The 16,423-nt window shown below is 44.0% G+C and overlaps 1 protein-coding gene across 1 annotated transcript; it reads left to right on the top strand.

The window, feature by feature from the left end:
• Nucleotides 1-2,893: 2,893 nt before the first annotated feature.
• LOC124961947 (40S ribosomal protein SA-like) lies at nt 2,894-3,841 on the top strand. The gene has a single exon (XM_047520998.1). The coding sequence runs from the start codon at nt 2,939-2,941 to the stop codon at nt 3,824-3,826; it is 888 nt and encodes a 295-aa protein (XP_047376954.1). The 5' UTR covers nt 2,894-2,938; the 3' UTR covers nt 3,827-3,841.
• Nucleotides 3,842-16,423: the final 12,582 nt, after the last annotated feature.

Here is a 16,423-nt window from a genome sequence, read left to right on the forward strand (position 1 = left end):
GTACACAGCTTAAAACCAGCTGAAGTAAAATAAAATGCGTTGAACATTAAGGAACGTTTATAGAAGAGCATCCCAAGTTCCTTCTAACCCAGGAGCAATTGGGCAAGGAGGTGGGAGTCTTTGCAGAGTGATGCTTTCAGTAGGGTCTTTACAAGAGTGAATAATCTCCGGGTCTTCTGACTCCTCTTGGTCTTTCTGTGGGACTGCATGTTTTAATTGTACTGCCTTTTCCTCCACAGTTCATCCAGGCTCCTGTTTCTTGAACACTGCTCTACTCCCTTCCTACCCAGCTGGTCCTGTCTCTGTGGATCTTTGTCTTGCAGTCCCCAAGGCCTGTGGCCTGGACTCTCGCTTTTCTTTACCCTCACACTCCCTCAGGATCCCCAGGCTTTCCTTCTGGAGGTTACAAGTGCCTCAGCCCCACAGCTCCCGCTCCAGGTCTCCCCTTCTCGTGCCTCGTCAGGCACATTTTTCTTTCCCTCCTGATTGCTGTGTTTGTCACTCTGCTTCACAGTCCTCGTCACCACTCCATCTCCTTTATGGTTCCCACCATCCAACTGAATTCTTCCTCTCTGAAGTTTCTTTCTTCTGTTCCGCTGTGGTTGAGATATTGAGTGTTCCCCAAAGGTGCACTTCTGAAAGGCTTGGTCCCCAGTGTGGCACTAGTGGGAAGTGGGACCCAGTGGGGGTGTGCCCTTGACGGGAATTGTGGAACCCTGGGCTTTTTCTTTCCATTCCGGTTCAAGCTAGGACTACTTGTTCCTACTTGTGTTCCCACATGATGTGCCAGCATCCACTGCCCTTATCAGAGGCCAAACAAATAGGGCCACCTGCTCTTGGACTTTGAACTCCAAAACTATGAATTAAATAAACCTCTCTTTATTTCACAAGTAGCCTTTGTCAGGTATTTCACTATAGTGAAAGAAAGCTGACTAGTACGTACCTCTTTCTTTCCCATTGTAAGAATTCCAGGTCTTTGTTGCTTTGTGGCCAGAGGATGCTGGTGAATGACTTCACTCCTAGATTTTCCTGCTCTCTGCCTGGCATTTCATGAGAATCTTCTTAGATCTCAGAATACATTTCTTCATTTCCTGCTTAAGAACCTTCAGCTTTTGCTTCAGTCTATAGAATCATACTAGAGAATCATACTGTGGACTCATATTCCAGTACAGAGATTGACATTTGACTCCTGCAACTATCTTGTTCTAAACCATAACTTACTCAGTTTCTCTCCCATGGACTTTGTAAATGCTGGCTTCCAAGTTCTGGTTGACATGAGAAATAGCATCTCTTCTGTCCTCTACCTCATTTAGTCCTACCCATCCTTCCAGTTCTGTCTCCCTTATGGAAACCTTTAAGTCAGTATGAATTGAACACCTGTAGCAGGAAGGGCAGTGAGACAGAATACAGTGACAAAAGGGACAGCCCAGGACCTCTTCCCCAGAGCGTGTATTCTAGGGGAAGTCACAGGTAAGACAGGAGCAGGGACAATATGACCTAATCAACGCTTTGGCAGAGGATGCAGAGGATGAACCTAACCCCACAGTTTGATATATAAGGTCAGAACTGGAAAATTAGGTATATGAGGAGGTGAGAAGCTGAATATCTTAACAGAGAGAACAGCACATGAGAGTGCCTGGAGGAGAGACCATCTCAGCATGGCCAGTGGAACTGGGACTGATGGAAAGAGGGGCAAGTGGGGAAATGTTAGTCCGAGTGATCATGTCAGCTGTCACTGTGACAAAATGTTACCGAAAGCATGGTCCTTGTCCCTGATGCCAGTACAATAATGAGGACTTTTTTTTTTTTTTTTTTTTTTTTGTGGCACTAGAGAGCAGATGCAGGGCTTCATGCGTGCTAGGCAAGCGCTGTACCACTGAGCTACCTTCCTAGCCCGAGGACACAGTTTTGAGAAAAAGGAAAAAAACTTTTTTTGCTTTGCTAGCATAGGAGAAGCACGGAGGACTCTTGTCCCAGAGGCTGTGATTCTGCCCATAGGCAGGAACAGGGGACTTTTGAAGAGGTGATTAAAAAGCTACATTCCATGCATTCTCTATCCTGGTTGTAATTCACTTGTTAATTTGGGAGATGGTCATTTCTGAGATCTCCTGGTGCCATCCTTTGAATTGCTTTGTTCCTGTGGTGGGTGTGTGCTCAAGGATAGATAACTCTGCCTAGGATGGGGAAGAGAGTAATCCTGTTTCCCCTGAGATTAGGGAGGAGCAGGGAAAAAGGAAGAGAAAGAAACCTGTCCATTTTTAAAATAAGTCAAAGTGGTAGAACAGCAAGGGCTAATTCAAAACATAGAGTAGACCACTGTTTCAAAAATATTTTAGACAAGATAGGCACAGCAGTACCCACCTGTAATCCCAGCATTTGGGAGACTGAGGCAGGAGGATCTTAAATTCCAGCCTTAGTTTGACCCTGTCTCAAAAAATAAAATGGACTGGGGATGTAGCTCGGTGGGAGAGTGTCCCAGGGTTCAATCCCCCCAGTACTGCCAAAAGAAGACACATACAGAGAGAGCCGGCGGCGGGGGGGGGGGGGGGGGGGGGGGGGGGGGGGGGGCGCGGGACGGAGAGGGAAAGAGAGAGAAAAGGACACAGATTATAAGTAGGAAAGACTATTTTTGCTCATGGTTTCTGAGACTTCAGCCCACAGTTGCTTGGCCTGTGCGTTGGACCTGCAGTGGTGCAGTAAATCTTGGCAAGAGTACGTGGGGGAGGAGGCCTGTTTACCTCATGGTGACTTTGGAGCAGAGAGAGAGGACAGGTCAGTGCCCCAATATTCCTTGCAGGGACATGCTCACAATGACCTAACTTCCTTGCACTAGGCTCCATCTCCTAAAGATTCCACTGCCGCTTTCCGTGCTACCCAGGGAGGGGTCCGTACGGCGTTGTTCTTGATTCCCGTCATAACTTAAAGGGAAACTGTCACAATGTCCGGAGCCCTTGATGTCCTGCAAATGAAGGAAGAGGATGTCCTCAAATTCCTTGCAGCAGGAACCCACTTAGGTGGCACCAACCTTGATTTCCAGATGGAACAGTATATCTACAAAAGGAAAAGTGATGGCATATACATCATAAATCTGAAGAGAACCTGGGAGAAGCTTCTGCTGGCAGCTCGTGCCATTGTTGCCTTCGAAAACCCTGCCGATGTCCGTGTCATATCCTCTAGGAATACTGGCCAGCGGGCTGTGCTGAAGTTTGCTGCTGCCACTGGAGCCACTCCTATCGCTGGCCACTTCACTCCTGGAACCTTCACTAACCAGATCCAGGCAGCCTTCTGGGAGCCACATCTTCTGGTGGTTACTGATCCCAGGGCTGACCACCAGCCTCTTACAGAAGCATCTTATGTCAATCTGCCTACCATTGCTCTGTGTAACACAGACTCTCCTCTGCACTATGTGGACATTGCCATTCCATGCAACAATAAGGGAGCTCATTCTGTGGGTCTGATGTGGTGGATGCTGGCCCGAGAAGTTCTGCGCATGCGTGGCACCATTTCCCGTGAACACCCGTGGAAGGTCATGCCTGATCTCTACTTCTACAGAGATCCTGAAGAGATTGAAAAGGAAGAGCAGGCTGCTGCTGAAAAAGCTGTGACCAAGGAGGAATTTCAGGGTGAATGGACTGCTCCAGCTCCTGAGTTCACTGCTACTCAACCTGAGGTTGCAGACTGGTCTGAAGGTGTGCAGGTGCCCTCTGTGCCTATCCAGCAGTTCCCTACTGAAGACTGGAGTGCCCAGCCAGCCACTGAAGACTGGTCTGCAGCTCCCACTGCTCAGGCTACTGAGTGGGTAGGAACAACCACGGAGTGGTCTTGAGCTGTTCTGCAGAAACTTATTAAGCAAAATGGAAATAAGGTTACGGAAAATAAACACCAGTTTCTTAAAAAAAAAAAAAAAAAAAAAAAAAAAAAAAAAAAAGATTCCACTGCCTCTCAGTAGTGCCCTGAACCGAGGATCAACTCATGGTCCTTTGGGGGACATTGCAGATCCCAACTGTGGGAAGCAGGAGATGTCCTCAGGAGCCCCACCGGGGGTTCTCATGACTTAATGGAGTTTGTTCACTGAAGGTTTTAAGCCAGGAAATTATTTTGAATTTGAATTCTAGAAAAAACCCTCTATTGGTGGTGTAGAGAATGCATTAGAGAAGGTGGTACTGCTTGGGAGGTGATCTCTAGGAAGTCTGAACGTGAGTTTCTGTAGTGTGAATGGAGACAGATCTATCCTAGAAATATTTAGGAGAGAAAATAGGCAAGACATTTTGACTTGAAGGGAAAAATGGAGGGGAAAATCTCGATACTCAGGTGTTTAGCTTAAAAAACTTCCTGGGAAACCACTTTCTTTCTTTGCCCCTCTGAAAAGATTGTCCTGCCCTTACTCTGCACAAATTATAGGTGTCCTGCAAGATTTTTCACTATGCAAATACATTAGCAAAGCCACTACTGAGATAAACTGAATATCACACCCAGAAGCCTTCCTGGTTCCTGTGTCTAGTCACTGCCCCTAGCAGTGACCACTGCCCTGACTTCTAACACCATCAATGGTTGTGTCTGACTTCCACCTTTGTTTTGTTTGTTTAGTGGTACTGGGGATTGAACCCAGGAATGCTTTACCACTGAGCTACCTTCCCAGTCCTTTTTATTTTTTATTTTTAAAACAGGTTCCCCCTAAGTTGCCCAGGCTGTCCTTGAATTTGTAATCTTCCTGCCTCAGCCTTCTGAGAGGCTGGGATTATAAGAATGTGCTACCACACCCAGCTTGACTTCCAGCTCTGTATAGTAGACTCAGACCTATGAGTTCTTTTGTCTGAGTTCTTTTGCTCCACAGTATTTTGGTGAGGTTTAGGGTGCTATACATAGCAGTAGTTCATTCATTCTCATTGCTGTATAGTATTCTATTATATGAATATATCATAATTTATTCATTCATGAGGTATAAATTACATTAATGAGCAGCCTCCCTATATCCATACCCTTTGTCATATATTTTTTCAGTGCCTTCTCACTGTGGGCAAGGCATAATTCTCTGCCATAGATTTGGCCATGTGACTTGCTTTTGGTTAAGAGGATAGTAGCAAAAGTGATATAGTTTTGAAAAAAAGTACTCTGAATGTTGCACTTGCTAGGTCTTGTGTCTCCATCCTCACCATGAGACAAGCACTTACTAACTTAATGGAGCACATACAGATTGGTCCTAGGAGCAGGATGAGAGATACGTGAGGCAATGACTCCCCAACTATTCAGATCCTAGCTTAGATCAGCTGACCATAGGGTAGAGGGCTATAAGAAAATGTCGCTGTATGACATGGAGAATATTGTTGCCTTAGTTGATTGTCACTCCTTTCTGTAGCTGATGGACCTTGGTGTTCTCTGACTTTGATTATTACTGTAATTTTGCTGTCACACCCTTGAAGTTGTCTTTTGATGCACATATCTATGGTTGTCCAAATTGTTCAATAACTGAAAAATTACTATAATGGATGATGTCATTATGCAATTTCCTTTAATAATTTCATTACCAAATGCATCATACATCCACGATGTAAAAGTAACATCTGAGTGCCTTTGTTTCCATTCAAGTCTCAAGAGAGATCTCCAGTAATCACAAAGTATCATTCCTAAGACAAACATGGTTGAGAGCTGGCTCTTGGTCTGTGCAGCTGCTTTCTTTCCTGCAAACATGGGACTTGTGAGACAGGGGGCAACGTGACCTGGTGGGACCTACATTGTGTTTCTCTTTGCCTCTACAAGCTAAGCAGAACCCACTTTGAACTTGTCCTTTCCCAGTTGGTGCCCTTGTTAGGGCCATACATCACCAGCATGCTTCTCCTGGATGACCATTTCAACTATACATCATCCAAGTGAGCCTGGGCTTTCCTAACGTATTGCTCTTATTCATCAACAAACTGAGCTGCGACTCCAGTAATCTATTAGAGTAATACACCACTGGAGTGAGGCATATTGATAGAGCCAAGCTGGTCGATCTGTGAATTGTTGGTATCTAGGAATTCGGGTCAAGAGAGTAATGCAGATTTCAAGTTGGATTGATGCGGCTATGAATGGTATTTTATGATGTAAAGTTTACCTGTGATTTAGAAAGTAATTTAATGTAGGTGACAGCTCAGGTTCAGACTGAGAGGTCGATGTGGCAGATATCTGTAGCACTTGGAAGATGTATTTCAGGAATAAATTACTGTTCTTGATACTTTTATTTCATTTTGTGATATGTCATTGGGGGCACCAGAAAATTGGCCTGGGAGGAAAGTTTTGCACATAAAGCAAAACAGGCTCATTCTGCTGCCTGCCAGGTAAATAAATATGAGGGGAGCATGGCCTCTGGAAGGCTCTATTGCCATCTGTTTCACTTGGTTGGAGCTACATTCTCAGGGTCTTGCTCTTGACCTAATGTTTATGTAACAAAGCAGCAGTTGCAGTGCATAAATTGTTCATGGTTTCTGCGAGACTTTGAGAGTGAAGAACTGTAGCGTTTGGGCAAAGGGACAAGGAATATAGAACGTGTGATGACCAGACCCCAATAGTTGGCTCAAGAGGGGCCTAAGTCAGGGTACACAGGATTACCTTTGTTGCTCAGGAGAGAAGAGCCCCTGCTCGGCACTGCAGGCATGCCCAACAGCTTCTGACTAGGCCTGGAACGCATTTTCCAGTGACTCTCAAGCGTGGTGCATGTCTTCATTGAGCACTGTAGTCCTCTGTTCCACAGCTTCAGTTACCTGCAGCCAACAGTGTGCCGATATACTACAATTTGTCTTGACTCTTTTAAGAAAGATAGACCACATGCACATAACTTCTATTACAGTATATTGCGACCATTATTCTATTATTTGTTGTTGTTAGTCTTTTACTATGCTTAATTTAGAAGTTAAACTTTAGTAAAGACAGGCATATATAGGAAAAAAACAGTTTGTATAGGATTCAGAACTATCTATGGTTTGGGGCATCAATTAGTGTTCTTGGAATGTATCCTATGTGAATAAGGGGGACTACAGTATAAAAGTCATGATAACTATTACTTATTAAATAATTATCCATTAATTCACTTAATCCTCACAGCAGTCTTGAGTTAGGCCTATTTTTGTCTCTATCTTTAAGGTGAGAAAAGTGAAGCACAGAAGGTTGATGTGTCCAATGTCACATAGCTGGTAAATGATGAACACAGGTGATCTGGATCCAGACATTCAGTTCTTGGTCAAGATCAGAGTTCCCAGACTGGCTGCACATCAGTATCACCTGTGTGGCTTTTAAAAATGCCATTACCCGAACCCTGACTCCCAGAGATTTTGATTTGATCCATCTCAGGTGGGAATAGTCCATAAACGTATCTTTAAAGCTTCCTTAGATATCTTCCTTTGTGCAATCAAAGATGAGACTTAATGTTTGTTGATTATGATACTTATTTTTACTTAACATTTTAGTTCAAATGCACCAAAAAAGGGCAGAAATAATTTTTAAATTAGAAATAGAGTAGCAACAAATTTGGGGTCCTGGACTAAAGTGGCGCCACCTAAGCAGTGGGTCACTCATTGGCTCAATGGCGACACCTTTAGGCAAACAAGACAACTGTGAAAGCTCTTGTGGAAGTTCTTGGCATTACCCACATTAAGGCCTCAGCGTGCCAGCTGCCAAACAGGGCCCACGATAACCCATGAACCCTTTGTAAAGTAGAAAGTGTTTACTTTTAAACCCAACAGTAAGTTTTAGAAAGATTTAAGAAAATCTCTCCTTATCTCAAAGGCAACAAGTATTTAGTTTCAACTAAGATGACTCCTGTGGTTCATTCCAGGCGTGACAAACAGAGCTTGTGCTCTGTGCTCCTGGGCAGCTGAGACAGAACTGTGTGCCACTTGTGTGAAGGCTTCCCTCCCTCTGGTGTACCCACCCGCTGCTGAGCAGGGATCTTAATGCTGCCTTTGTTCTGGTTCTTGCTGGCAGAAAACTCAAATCTATCCTGCAGGCCAAATGGAAAATGACACAAAACCAACTCACTCACACGTCTCTTTGGCATTTACAACAAAAATCAAGAAACACAGTCATTTTTCCAAGAATGCAGATGAAAATGAACATCCTAATATTGCAATTCCTTTGAAACAATATAAAGCATTAATGTTTCTAATGTAGTATGAGCATATGAAATAACCTGAAACCAACCATTAAACATTTCAATGCTAATATGGAGGGTAGGTCTTTCTGAGCAGCACTAGATTTTAGTCCAGAGCTTTTGACCCTTTTAACATCTAACTGTTGAACATGACTATAAAATACATATGTTTAGGGGCTGGGGTTGTGGCTCAGTGGTAGAGCACTTGCCTATCAGGTATGAGGCACTGTGTTCATTCCTCAGCACCACATAAAAATAAATAAATATATAAAATATTAAAAATTGTTTAAAAAATTTTTTTAAAATAAATATGTATAATTTTGGAAAGTGAAACTGATAAACTTAAAAATATAATTGAATAAGTCTGAAGTATTCGTGAAATCGTAAATTTTTTTCAGTGTGTGTGGTGGGTAGGAATCTTAATTTTATAAGAACTTTTTGGTACACGTTATAAGTAGCAGGTGTATATTATTATCAGATAATGATAAGCGCTATGGAGAAAATCAAGTAGATTTAAGAGGAAAGAAAGTGGTATGGTAGTAAGTGGGAGTTGCTATTTTATACTGTGGGTGTCTTAATCGGCTCAGGCTGCTAAAATAAAATGCAGTAAACTGGGTTGCTTAAACAACACACATTTATTTCTCACAGTTATGGAAGCTGGGAAGTCCGAGATCCAACTTCCAGCAGTTTCAGTGCCTGGGGAGGTCTGTTTGCTGGCTCACAGAAGGCAGGATTTTTGCTCATGTGGCAGAGAGGAAGCAATTCTCTCGGAAAAATTTCCCCCTATTTATTTGTTGTTTTTTAAGTTGGTGCATTGGAGTTATACATAATTGGAGTTCACATTGGAGTGACATATTCATATATGCACTTAGCATACATCCTCCTCCCTCCCCCTTGATCTCCTTCCTGTATTCCACTTGTCTTCCTTTTGTTTTCATGAGGTCACACTTTTTAAGAAAAATTCCTTCCTTCTGGACTCTTATAAGAATAGTTATCCCATTTACGAGGACTCCAACCTCATGACCTCATAATCCTAATGACCTCCAAAGACCCCATCTCCTCATACCATCACATGAGGGGGTAGGGCAAGGAAGACCTCAGCGATATGGAGGAACATGAGCAGAGACCTATAAGAAATGATGAAGTGGGTCTTGAAGACCCCAGGAGAGAGCACTTGAGAAAGAGGAGACGGCAAGAACAAGGCCCAAAGGCAGCAAGGAGTCTTGTGATACTCGAGTTGGTGAGCATGGACTGGTAGTAGATCAGAGTTTGATTCATAAGAGGAAGGGACAGGGCATGTAGGACTTGTGGTCATTGACTTTGGATTGAACTCAATAGAGAACCATTGGAGGGTTTTGTATGATCTGTTTAAGTTTTGAAAAGTCTATGCTTCCTATGGGACAAGGACTATTGGGGCACAAGGAGAGAAGTGAAAAGACCACCTGGGATCCAACAGTCCCACTACTGGGTCTACATCCAAAGGAAATGAAATCAATATGTCAAAGAGACACATGCATGCCCCCCATGGTCATTGCTGCACTGTGGAATCAACCCAGCAGTCCATCAGTGGGTGAATGGATAAAGAAAACCCGGGTACACACAACGGATCCTATACAATAGGTGCCACTCAGCCTCATAAAAGAAGGAAATTCTGTCATTTGTGGCAAACGGCTAATCTCTTAGAGAATAGAGCAGAAGTCACTGGAAGTTGGGAAGGGTGGGGGTAGACTGGGGAGAGAGAGAGACTGGATAAGGACACCAGAATACCGTTGTGCCAGAGGAAGAAGTTCTAGTGTTTAATAGCACAGTTGGTAATTACAGTGTACGACAACTTGTTATGTGTTTCAAAATACTGAAAAGAGAGGAGTATGAGGTTTCCCAACACAAAGGAAGATAGAAATGCTAGATATCCTGATTTGATCATTACACATTATATAACATGTATTGAACTATCATATTCTCCCCCAAATACGTATAATTATATGAATATTGAAAATTAAAAGAAAATTTTAACATACATACAACAGAGAATCAAGTGCAATATATGATTCTTGATAGGATCCTTCACCTCCAAAAAACTAAAAATTAAGGGCATTATTGGGACAATCAAGGAAATATAAATATGAATTAAATGAGATAATATTTTGCATTGATATTAAATTTATTGAGTATAATGTGTTGTAATTTTGCAAAAAAATGAATTTGTTCTTAAGATATACACTCTGGACCAAGCATGGTGGTGCACACCTGTAATTAATCCCAGGAGTAATCAGGAGGCTAAGGCAAAAAAGTTCAAGGGAACTTAGTGAGACCCTGTCTCAAAATAAAAAAATAAAAATAAAAAGAATTGGGCATGTAGCTCAGTGGAAAAGCATCCCTGGGTTTAATCCCCAGTATTAAAAGAAAAATGTATTAAAGGTTAAAAAAAACAAAAACAAAAACAGGACTAGTTAGAAGGCCAGTGGAATTATCCAGGGGAGAGATGATGGTGGTCAAGTGTTGTCCTTTTGCAATCTGGAATGGACTACATGAGATAGGATCAAACCATAGACTTCATCCTTTGGCACAGATGCAATTTCAGCACTTGAAGTTGTTCACATACATCTCTGAGGGGTCAGGAAATCTTCCCTTGAAGCTCTGTTCAGTCCAAGTTTATCAAACAACCACGGAATATTTAATTAGCAGGACCCAGTTCAGGAGCATCTTGCAATCCACAGAGTGTGGGACAACTCACCTTATCTCAAAAAACAAGGAAAGTGATCCATGGTGTGTCAACATGACTATAATATTCATGCCATGAGGAACTGGGCAGATTCTGAAACCTAGATTATTATAAATTTCCTTTATAAAAAAAAGCCTTTAGTTTGACAACTCCATATTGGAAGAATTGATTACACCTTACATGTTTTTTAGCTTTGTTTTTTAAGACAATGTGGAGAAGACTACCTGGTAGGAGACCCTGTGGTTAGGGACCCAGTTGACCTGAGGGGATCCCAAAGTGAGGGAATTGGGGAAATAGTGCCATGTCCTCCCTCTCCTGTCTCTCACCATCTCCTGCTGGGGCTCCCCATTGGCCAAATCCAACAAGTAACCAGCGGGTGTGGAAGCCCCTTTTGGGGCAGTTCCAGCACTGAGCAGAGTGGAAGACCCAGCAAGGCAAATACCATCATGGGGTCTCCCTCCTCTTCTCTCTTGGGTCTCCCTTCCCTAGCAGAAGGGGAGCTCAGGAGTTAGGAGAGAGGGATCTAGGCATGGTGCCCTCCAGTGTCAAATGAATGGAATGAAGGTTTGTAAGGAACACAAGGTGGAAAAGGGGTTTTAATAAAGTTGAAGTCCTGTTGCTAGAGGGACATGATCTTGGATCTGGACTTCAAGAGGATCATTAACAGGATTAACTTTTGCAATTCCTAAGGGATAATCAAAACCAATGCAATGAAAAGAGGGGTCATCCCGGCGTCCTTTCCTCCCATCTTTCTCCTTGGGACTGGAAGCTGCTCCACCTCCCAGGCAGAGTGAGAGAGGCTGTGAGACCCCTAAAGCCCTTTTTTAATTTCTGGGGGAAGGAAAGTCTGCAGAGAAGGAAGGAGGTGGGGCAGAGAGGGAGGGGCCGCTAGTCTGGTAGTAGGTTATGTGGATGTGACTTAGCGCTGTGCCCAGGCACAAACCTAGCTCCAAATAAAAGTTGATTTTGCCACTTAAGCTTTCTTTCTACTGTCCTGCACACACCGCGCACACACACATGCACACCCATGCACACCAGCAGATTCTACTTCAGATTTTCTGACTTCAGTCATGGGACTCCTTTCCTCACATGTCCTACTCAAATGTTTTCTGGGAAGACCCTACAGCCTTCCAGGTGCACCCTAGCTAGATAGGATACCATCTCTTACTAGAGGTTGTGGGGTACCGGTGGGGTTGGGGTGGGAGACTCCAGCTTCCAAGCTTCCCTTCCTTATCCTTGCAAGAGTTAAGATTCTAGAATTGGCCCTTGTCACTCCTGGGAACATGGAGGACTGGAACTAACAAATTAGTCATAAGACCTGTGAAGGGTTTTGACTTGTGGATTTGTGGATTCCATCTTGGGGCCTCTGATTGAAAGCAGTTGCAGAGAGACCTGGGGTCAAGGGTCCTCCTGGTGGAGCAAGGTTCCAGGGTTATTTGGGTGAACTTCTGTCTTACCCTATCTGGGGAAGGGTGAGCAAGGCCCTGAGAAACCCTCTTCCTCCTCAGTGCCCTTTGGCTTCCTTCTGTCACCCCAGCCAGAGTGCTGTGCCTCTGAGTCTTCTTTCTGCCCCACACTCTAGCACCCCAAACCCATGATGGTGCAGTTCAGGCCCCAGGCAGGGGTAGAATGAGGGCCTAGTGTCCCACTCTTGGTCCCCTGGGCTTCTGCGCTATGGTGTGTGCAGGGCCTACTTTCCTGTCCTGTGGGCACAGTCACCTCATGCTCTAGGGACATGATGTGGGTGAGGCAGGTGGGACTATGGTTCCCTTTCTGGGCATTTCCAGGGCAGGGTACGTGAGGCAGTAAGGAAGCCGCCCCAGCAGGCCTTGCAAAGCGCACATTTGACTCCTTTGGAGGCTGTGGCTTTGCGTGGGTTTGGTTCCACCTCACCTCAGAGGAGCACAGAGGATGTGGTGGAGCTGCGGCCGACTGAAAACGGTGAACTGAGGGCCCGGAGGAAAGGCTCCAACTGCACGGTGTGGAGAGGGGGCCAGCTGCTCAGTCAGGCTGAGCGGGGGTGGCTGCTGCAGCCTGCGGAGTTACAGTTTCAGGTCTTCATCCAAATAAAACATGGCTTGCTGACAGCTTAGAGAACACACCTCACTTCACGTGAAAACCAGCACTGACATGTTAATTTGTTTCTGTGAGGTTTGTAGTCGCCTATGGTGTTGGGTTTACCGGATGTTCCTTCAGCCCTGCTTGTTTCCCCCATGTTATCACCTAAAAGCCTGAAATTCCTGTTGCAAACCCCAAAGGTCCCTGGGGTCTAGGAGAGAGCACAGAGCCAGCCAGGCGGACCATGGAAATAATCCTGCATATGCTTACCCACAGATAAATATGTTTAGAGATGATCGGACTGGCCTGGGGGTTGGGTAGCCTGTGGGAGGCCCTGAGTTTCATCCCACCACTCCAAAAAACAAAAACAAAACAAAACAAAACAAAACATACTTCTATACTACCTGACATGCTGTTCATTAATCCTTACAAGAGCCCCATTAATCTCACCATTTTATACACCAAGACAAAGTTAAGTGACTCTCCCAAGGTCACACGGCTAACAAGCCTAAAGCTCTCTACCGAGGGATCACCCTCAACCACTGTGCCACCTGCTTAGGCACTAAAAATAACCACTCAGAAAGTTTTGCAGGAAATACTACATTTCAATAAAACACGAGTGCTTCCCAATTACTTTCAATTCTTATTAGTCATTTCTTAGTTTCTGCCTGCTTTTATCACTGGTTAAAATGATAACTACTCTCAACTCCAAATGAATCCTATCTGCTAATCTGAACTTTAGTAACCTTAGAAAGTGATCTAATGCAGATAAAATTAGAAATAGTTTTGTACTTAACATTTCTTTTTTTCTTTCTTTCTTTTTCTTGCAGTGCTGGGGATGGAACCCAGGACCTCACATATGCTAGGCAAGCGCCCTACCACTGTGCTACATATCCAGCCCATTAATGTAAAGTCAGACAGGAAGCTTTGAGCAAGTTTTATAACCCATAAGTTTCCTCCCAGTTGTATAATTACACAAGAAATCAGGCCGCCTCCCCTTTCTGATCTTTCGGAATAAACCATGAAAACTTCTATAAATTTGACTTGCTCGCCCTTCAGTGCTGTAATTACAGCCAAGTGGTTCTGCCTCTGTGAGGCTTTATGCTAATGGTGCAGTTTCATACTGAGTCACTTTTGGTGTTTCAATTTACAGAGCTTTGTTTTTTGGTTTTTGTTTTATTTTCCCAGCCTGATTTTTCCGCTGACTCTTACTGGTGTTTTAAAGGAGCTTCGAACTTTCCTTGAGGCAAGGACAGTAGAGCCAGCTTATTCTCAGCTCTGGGCTTGGTCTTTCTTCTTTGAATGGTGCCTCTCAGATCTCATAGGAAAGGACAAAGTTGGGGACAGTTCTGGATTAGGACAACCAATCACAGCTTTGTGATTCAGGTGCCAATTTGGGCTGCAATTTTCATTTGAGTAGATTCAGCTTAGGTTAAAGTGGTGAAAGGATTCTTCAAACTCCAGTTCTTGCAGAGGCAACCAAACATCCCATACTGTGGAAGTACTGAGAGAGTTCACTTCCCCCTCCTTAAAGCCCAAATGCCAATTCAACAGTTACTAAGTGCAGTTCCATGACAGCATCCTGCTAGTTGGCAAAGACCACATGACCTATAGGACTGGTGAATCAGAACCACAGAAATGGAAAGAAAGTGAACATCATGTGCTCTACCTCTTTTTTTTAGTGGATGGAGGTCAAGCCTGACTTGGTAGAATTTTTGTGTGATTGGTACAGACGTATCTCCAAGAAGCAGCAGGAGAAATCACTGAAGCGCCTTCAGGAGAAGCAATAGAAAATGTTGTATAAAACAATTGATTCTCAAGACGGTGGGCTCTTCAAATGTGGCTGACTTATTGCCACATCTTAGGGGTGCCTATGGAGGGTGTGAGAGTTTCTACACAATGAGTACAATTCTGTGTACATGGATAATGGGTTGGGTTTGTTGGGGTAGCTGAGAGTAGAATTCTCAGTCTCAGACTTGAGTGTTTGTTTGTTTTTCTTCTTTGTTTTAGTACTGGGAATTGAACCCAAGGGTGCTTAACCACTGAGTCACATCCCCAGCCATTTTTATTTTTTATTTTGAAGCTGAGTCTCACTAAGTTGCTTAGGGCCTCGCTAAGTTGCTTAGTGTTATGGGGCGCAACTTAAGAACAGACTGATCAACCACTGAGAAGTCCAAATTGAGAGTCTTTATTAAGCCAGCCAACAGACTGTCTCACTCATGCCCCAAAAAAATGGCTACTGGGAGAACAACCTCGAACATAGGGTTGTAGGGGTTCTTATACCAATAATCACATCAATCCTAAGTGTCTGTTGCTATGATTCGAAATTACAAACTAGCATCATGAGATCATCAACAGAGGGGGAAGTGGGTCAAAATGACCCTTACCTAGGTACAAACTGAAGAATGATTAGTAACATCCACACAATCACCGTTCACATGGTACATTGTTTAGGAGCAATAGGAATCAAAAGAGCAATTTTTCATTACATAAGAATTGTCATTTTCTATTGGTAAACATGTCACAATTAGTAACTGAGGATGGGTACAGAGGCGAGGTGTTCCCATGGGAGAAGCTTATTTCCTACATAACATGGAGTCTCAGAGCAAAATGGAGTCTGTTCAATCATTTCCCCCATAGTCTGGCCTTTAACATTCCCACGGAGCCAGATCTGTCAGCCCATCACACTTAGGGCCTCACTAAGTTTCTGAGGCTGGCTTTGAACTCATGATCCTCCTGCTTCGGCCTTCCAAGCAGCTGGGATTATAGGCGTGGACCACCATGCTGGGCCTCAGACATTTTTTAAACCTTTTTTAAAAAACAGTATTTATACTAAGCCCGCCTTCCTTCCTCCCATCTTTCCTTCCTTCCTTCGCTCTCTCTTTCTCTCTTTATCTGTCCAGCATCCCTGATGTGTTAGTGAACTTCTTCTTCCTTGTTCTATATCACATAATTCTGCTAGAATGGCCCATTACAGTGTTCCATCCCTGGCCATAAGAATGGTCATGCAACCTCGGCCTGACCAAGAAGAGAAAGGGGAGAACAACAGAGACCTGATGATTTCAATAGTGTTCCTGGATCCAGTTATGTCTGAAGACAGGGTTTGCTCTCCTGGACTTTTCAGTTACATGAAGCAATTAAGTTTCCATTAATAACAACCAAAAGAACCCTAACAAACACTGGGGCTGGGCTGGGGGTAGGTTGCTGAAGGTGTTCAACCTAACTGTCATGAGTGGTCGTCAGACTGGGCAAAGGGCAAAAGTTCTGTCTAACAGCAGAGTCTGACCAGCCCTGTTCTTGTGTGGTAAGGCTGTTGCCCATAGCCAGGTTCAGAAGCCCTCCTAATTGGGTCCTTGCAAGATGGGAAGCTCTTCTCTGATTTCTGTCACCTATTACCTCAGTCAGTTGCCTCAGGAAGGAGAGGACTGTGGGCTGGAGCTAGTGTCTTCAGCTGGTCTTGGAAACAACATGGTGGCAAGTGTGGGGACAGAAAGGAGCACCACTGGTGTCTTATCTAAGGA

This window comes from Sciurus carolinensis, chromosome 12 (genome assembly GCF_902686445.1).
Source record: "Sciurus carolinensis chromosome 12, mSciCar1.2, whole genome shotgun sequence".
NCBI classification, from domain to species: Eukaryota; Metazoa; Chordata; class Mammalia; order Rodentia; family Sciuridae; genus Sciurus; species Sciurus carolinensis.

What these genes read in the sequence shown, in the direction of transcription:
- LOC124961947 (XM_047520998.1), top strand. Translation starts at nt 2,939, where the DNA reads ATGTCCGGAGCCCTTGATGTCCTGCAAATGAAGGAAGAGGATGTCCTC.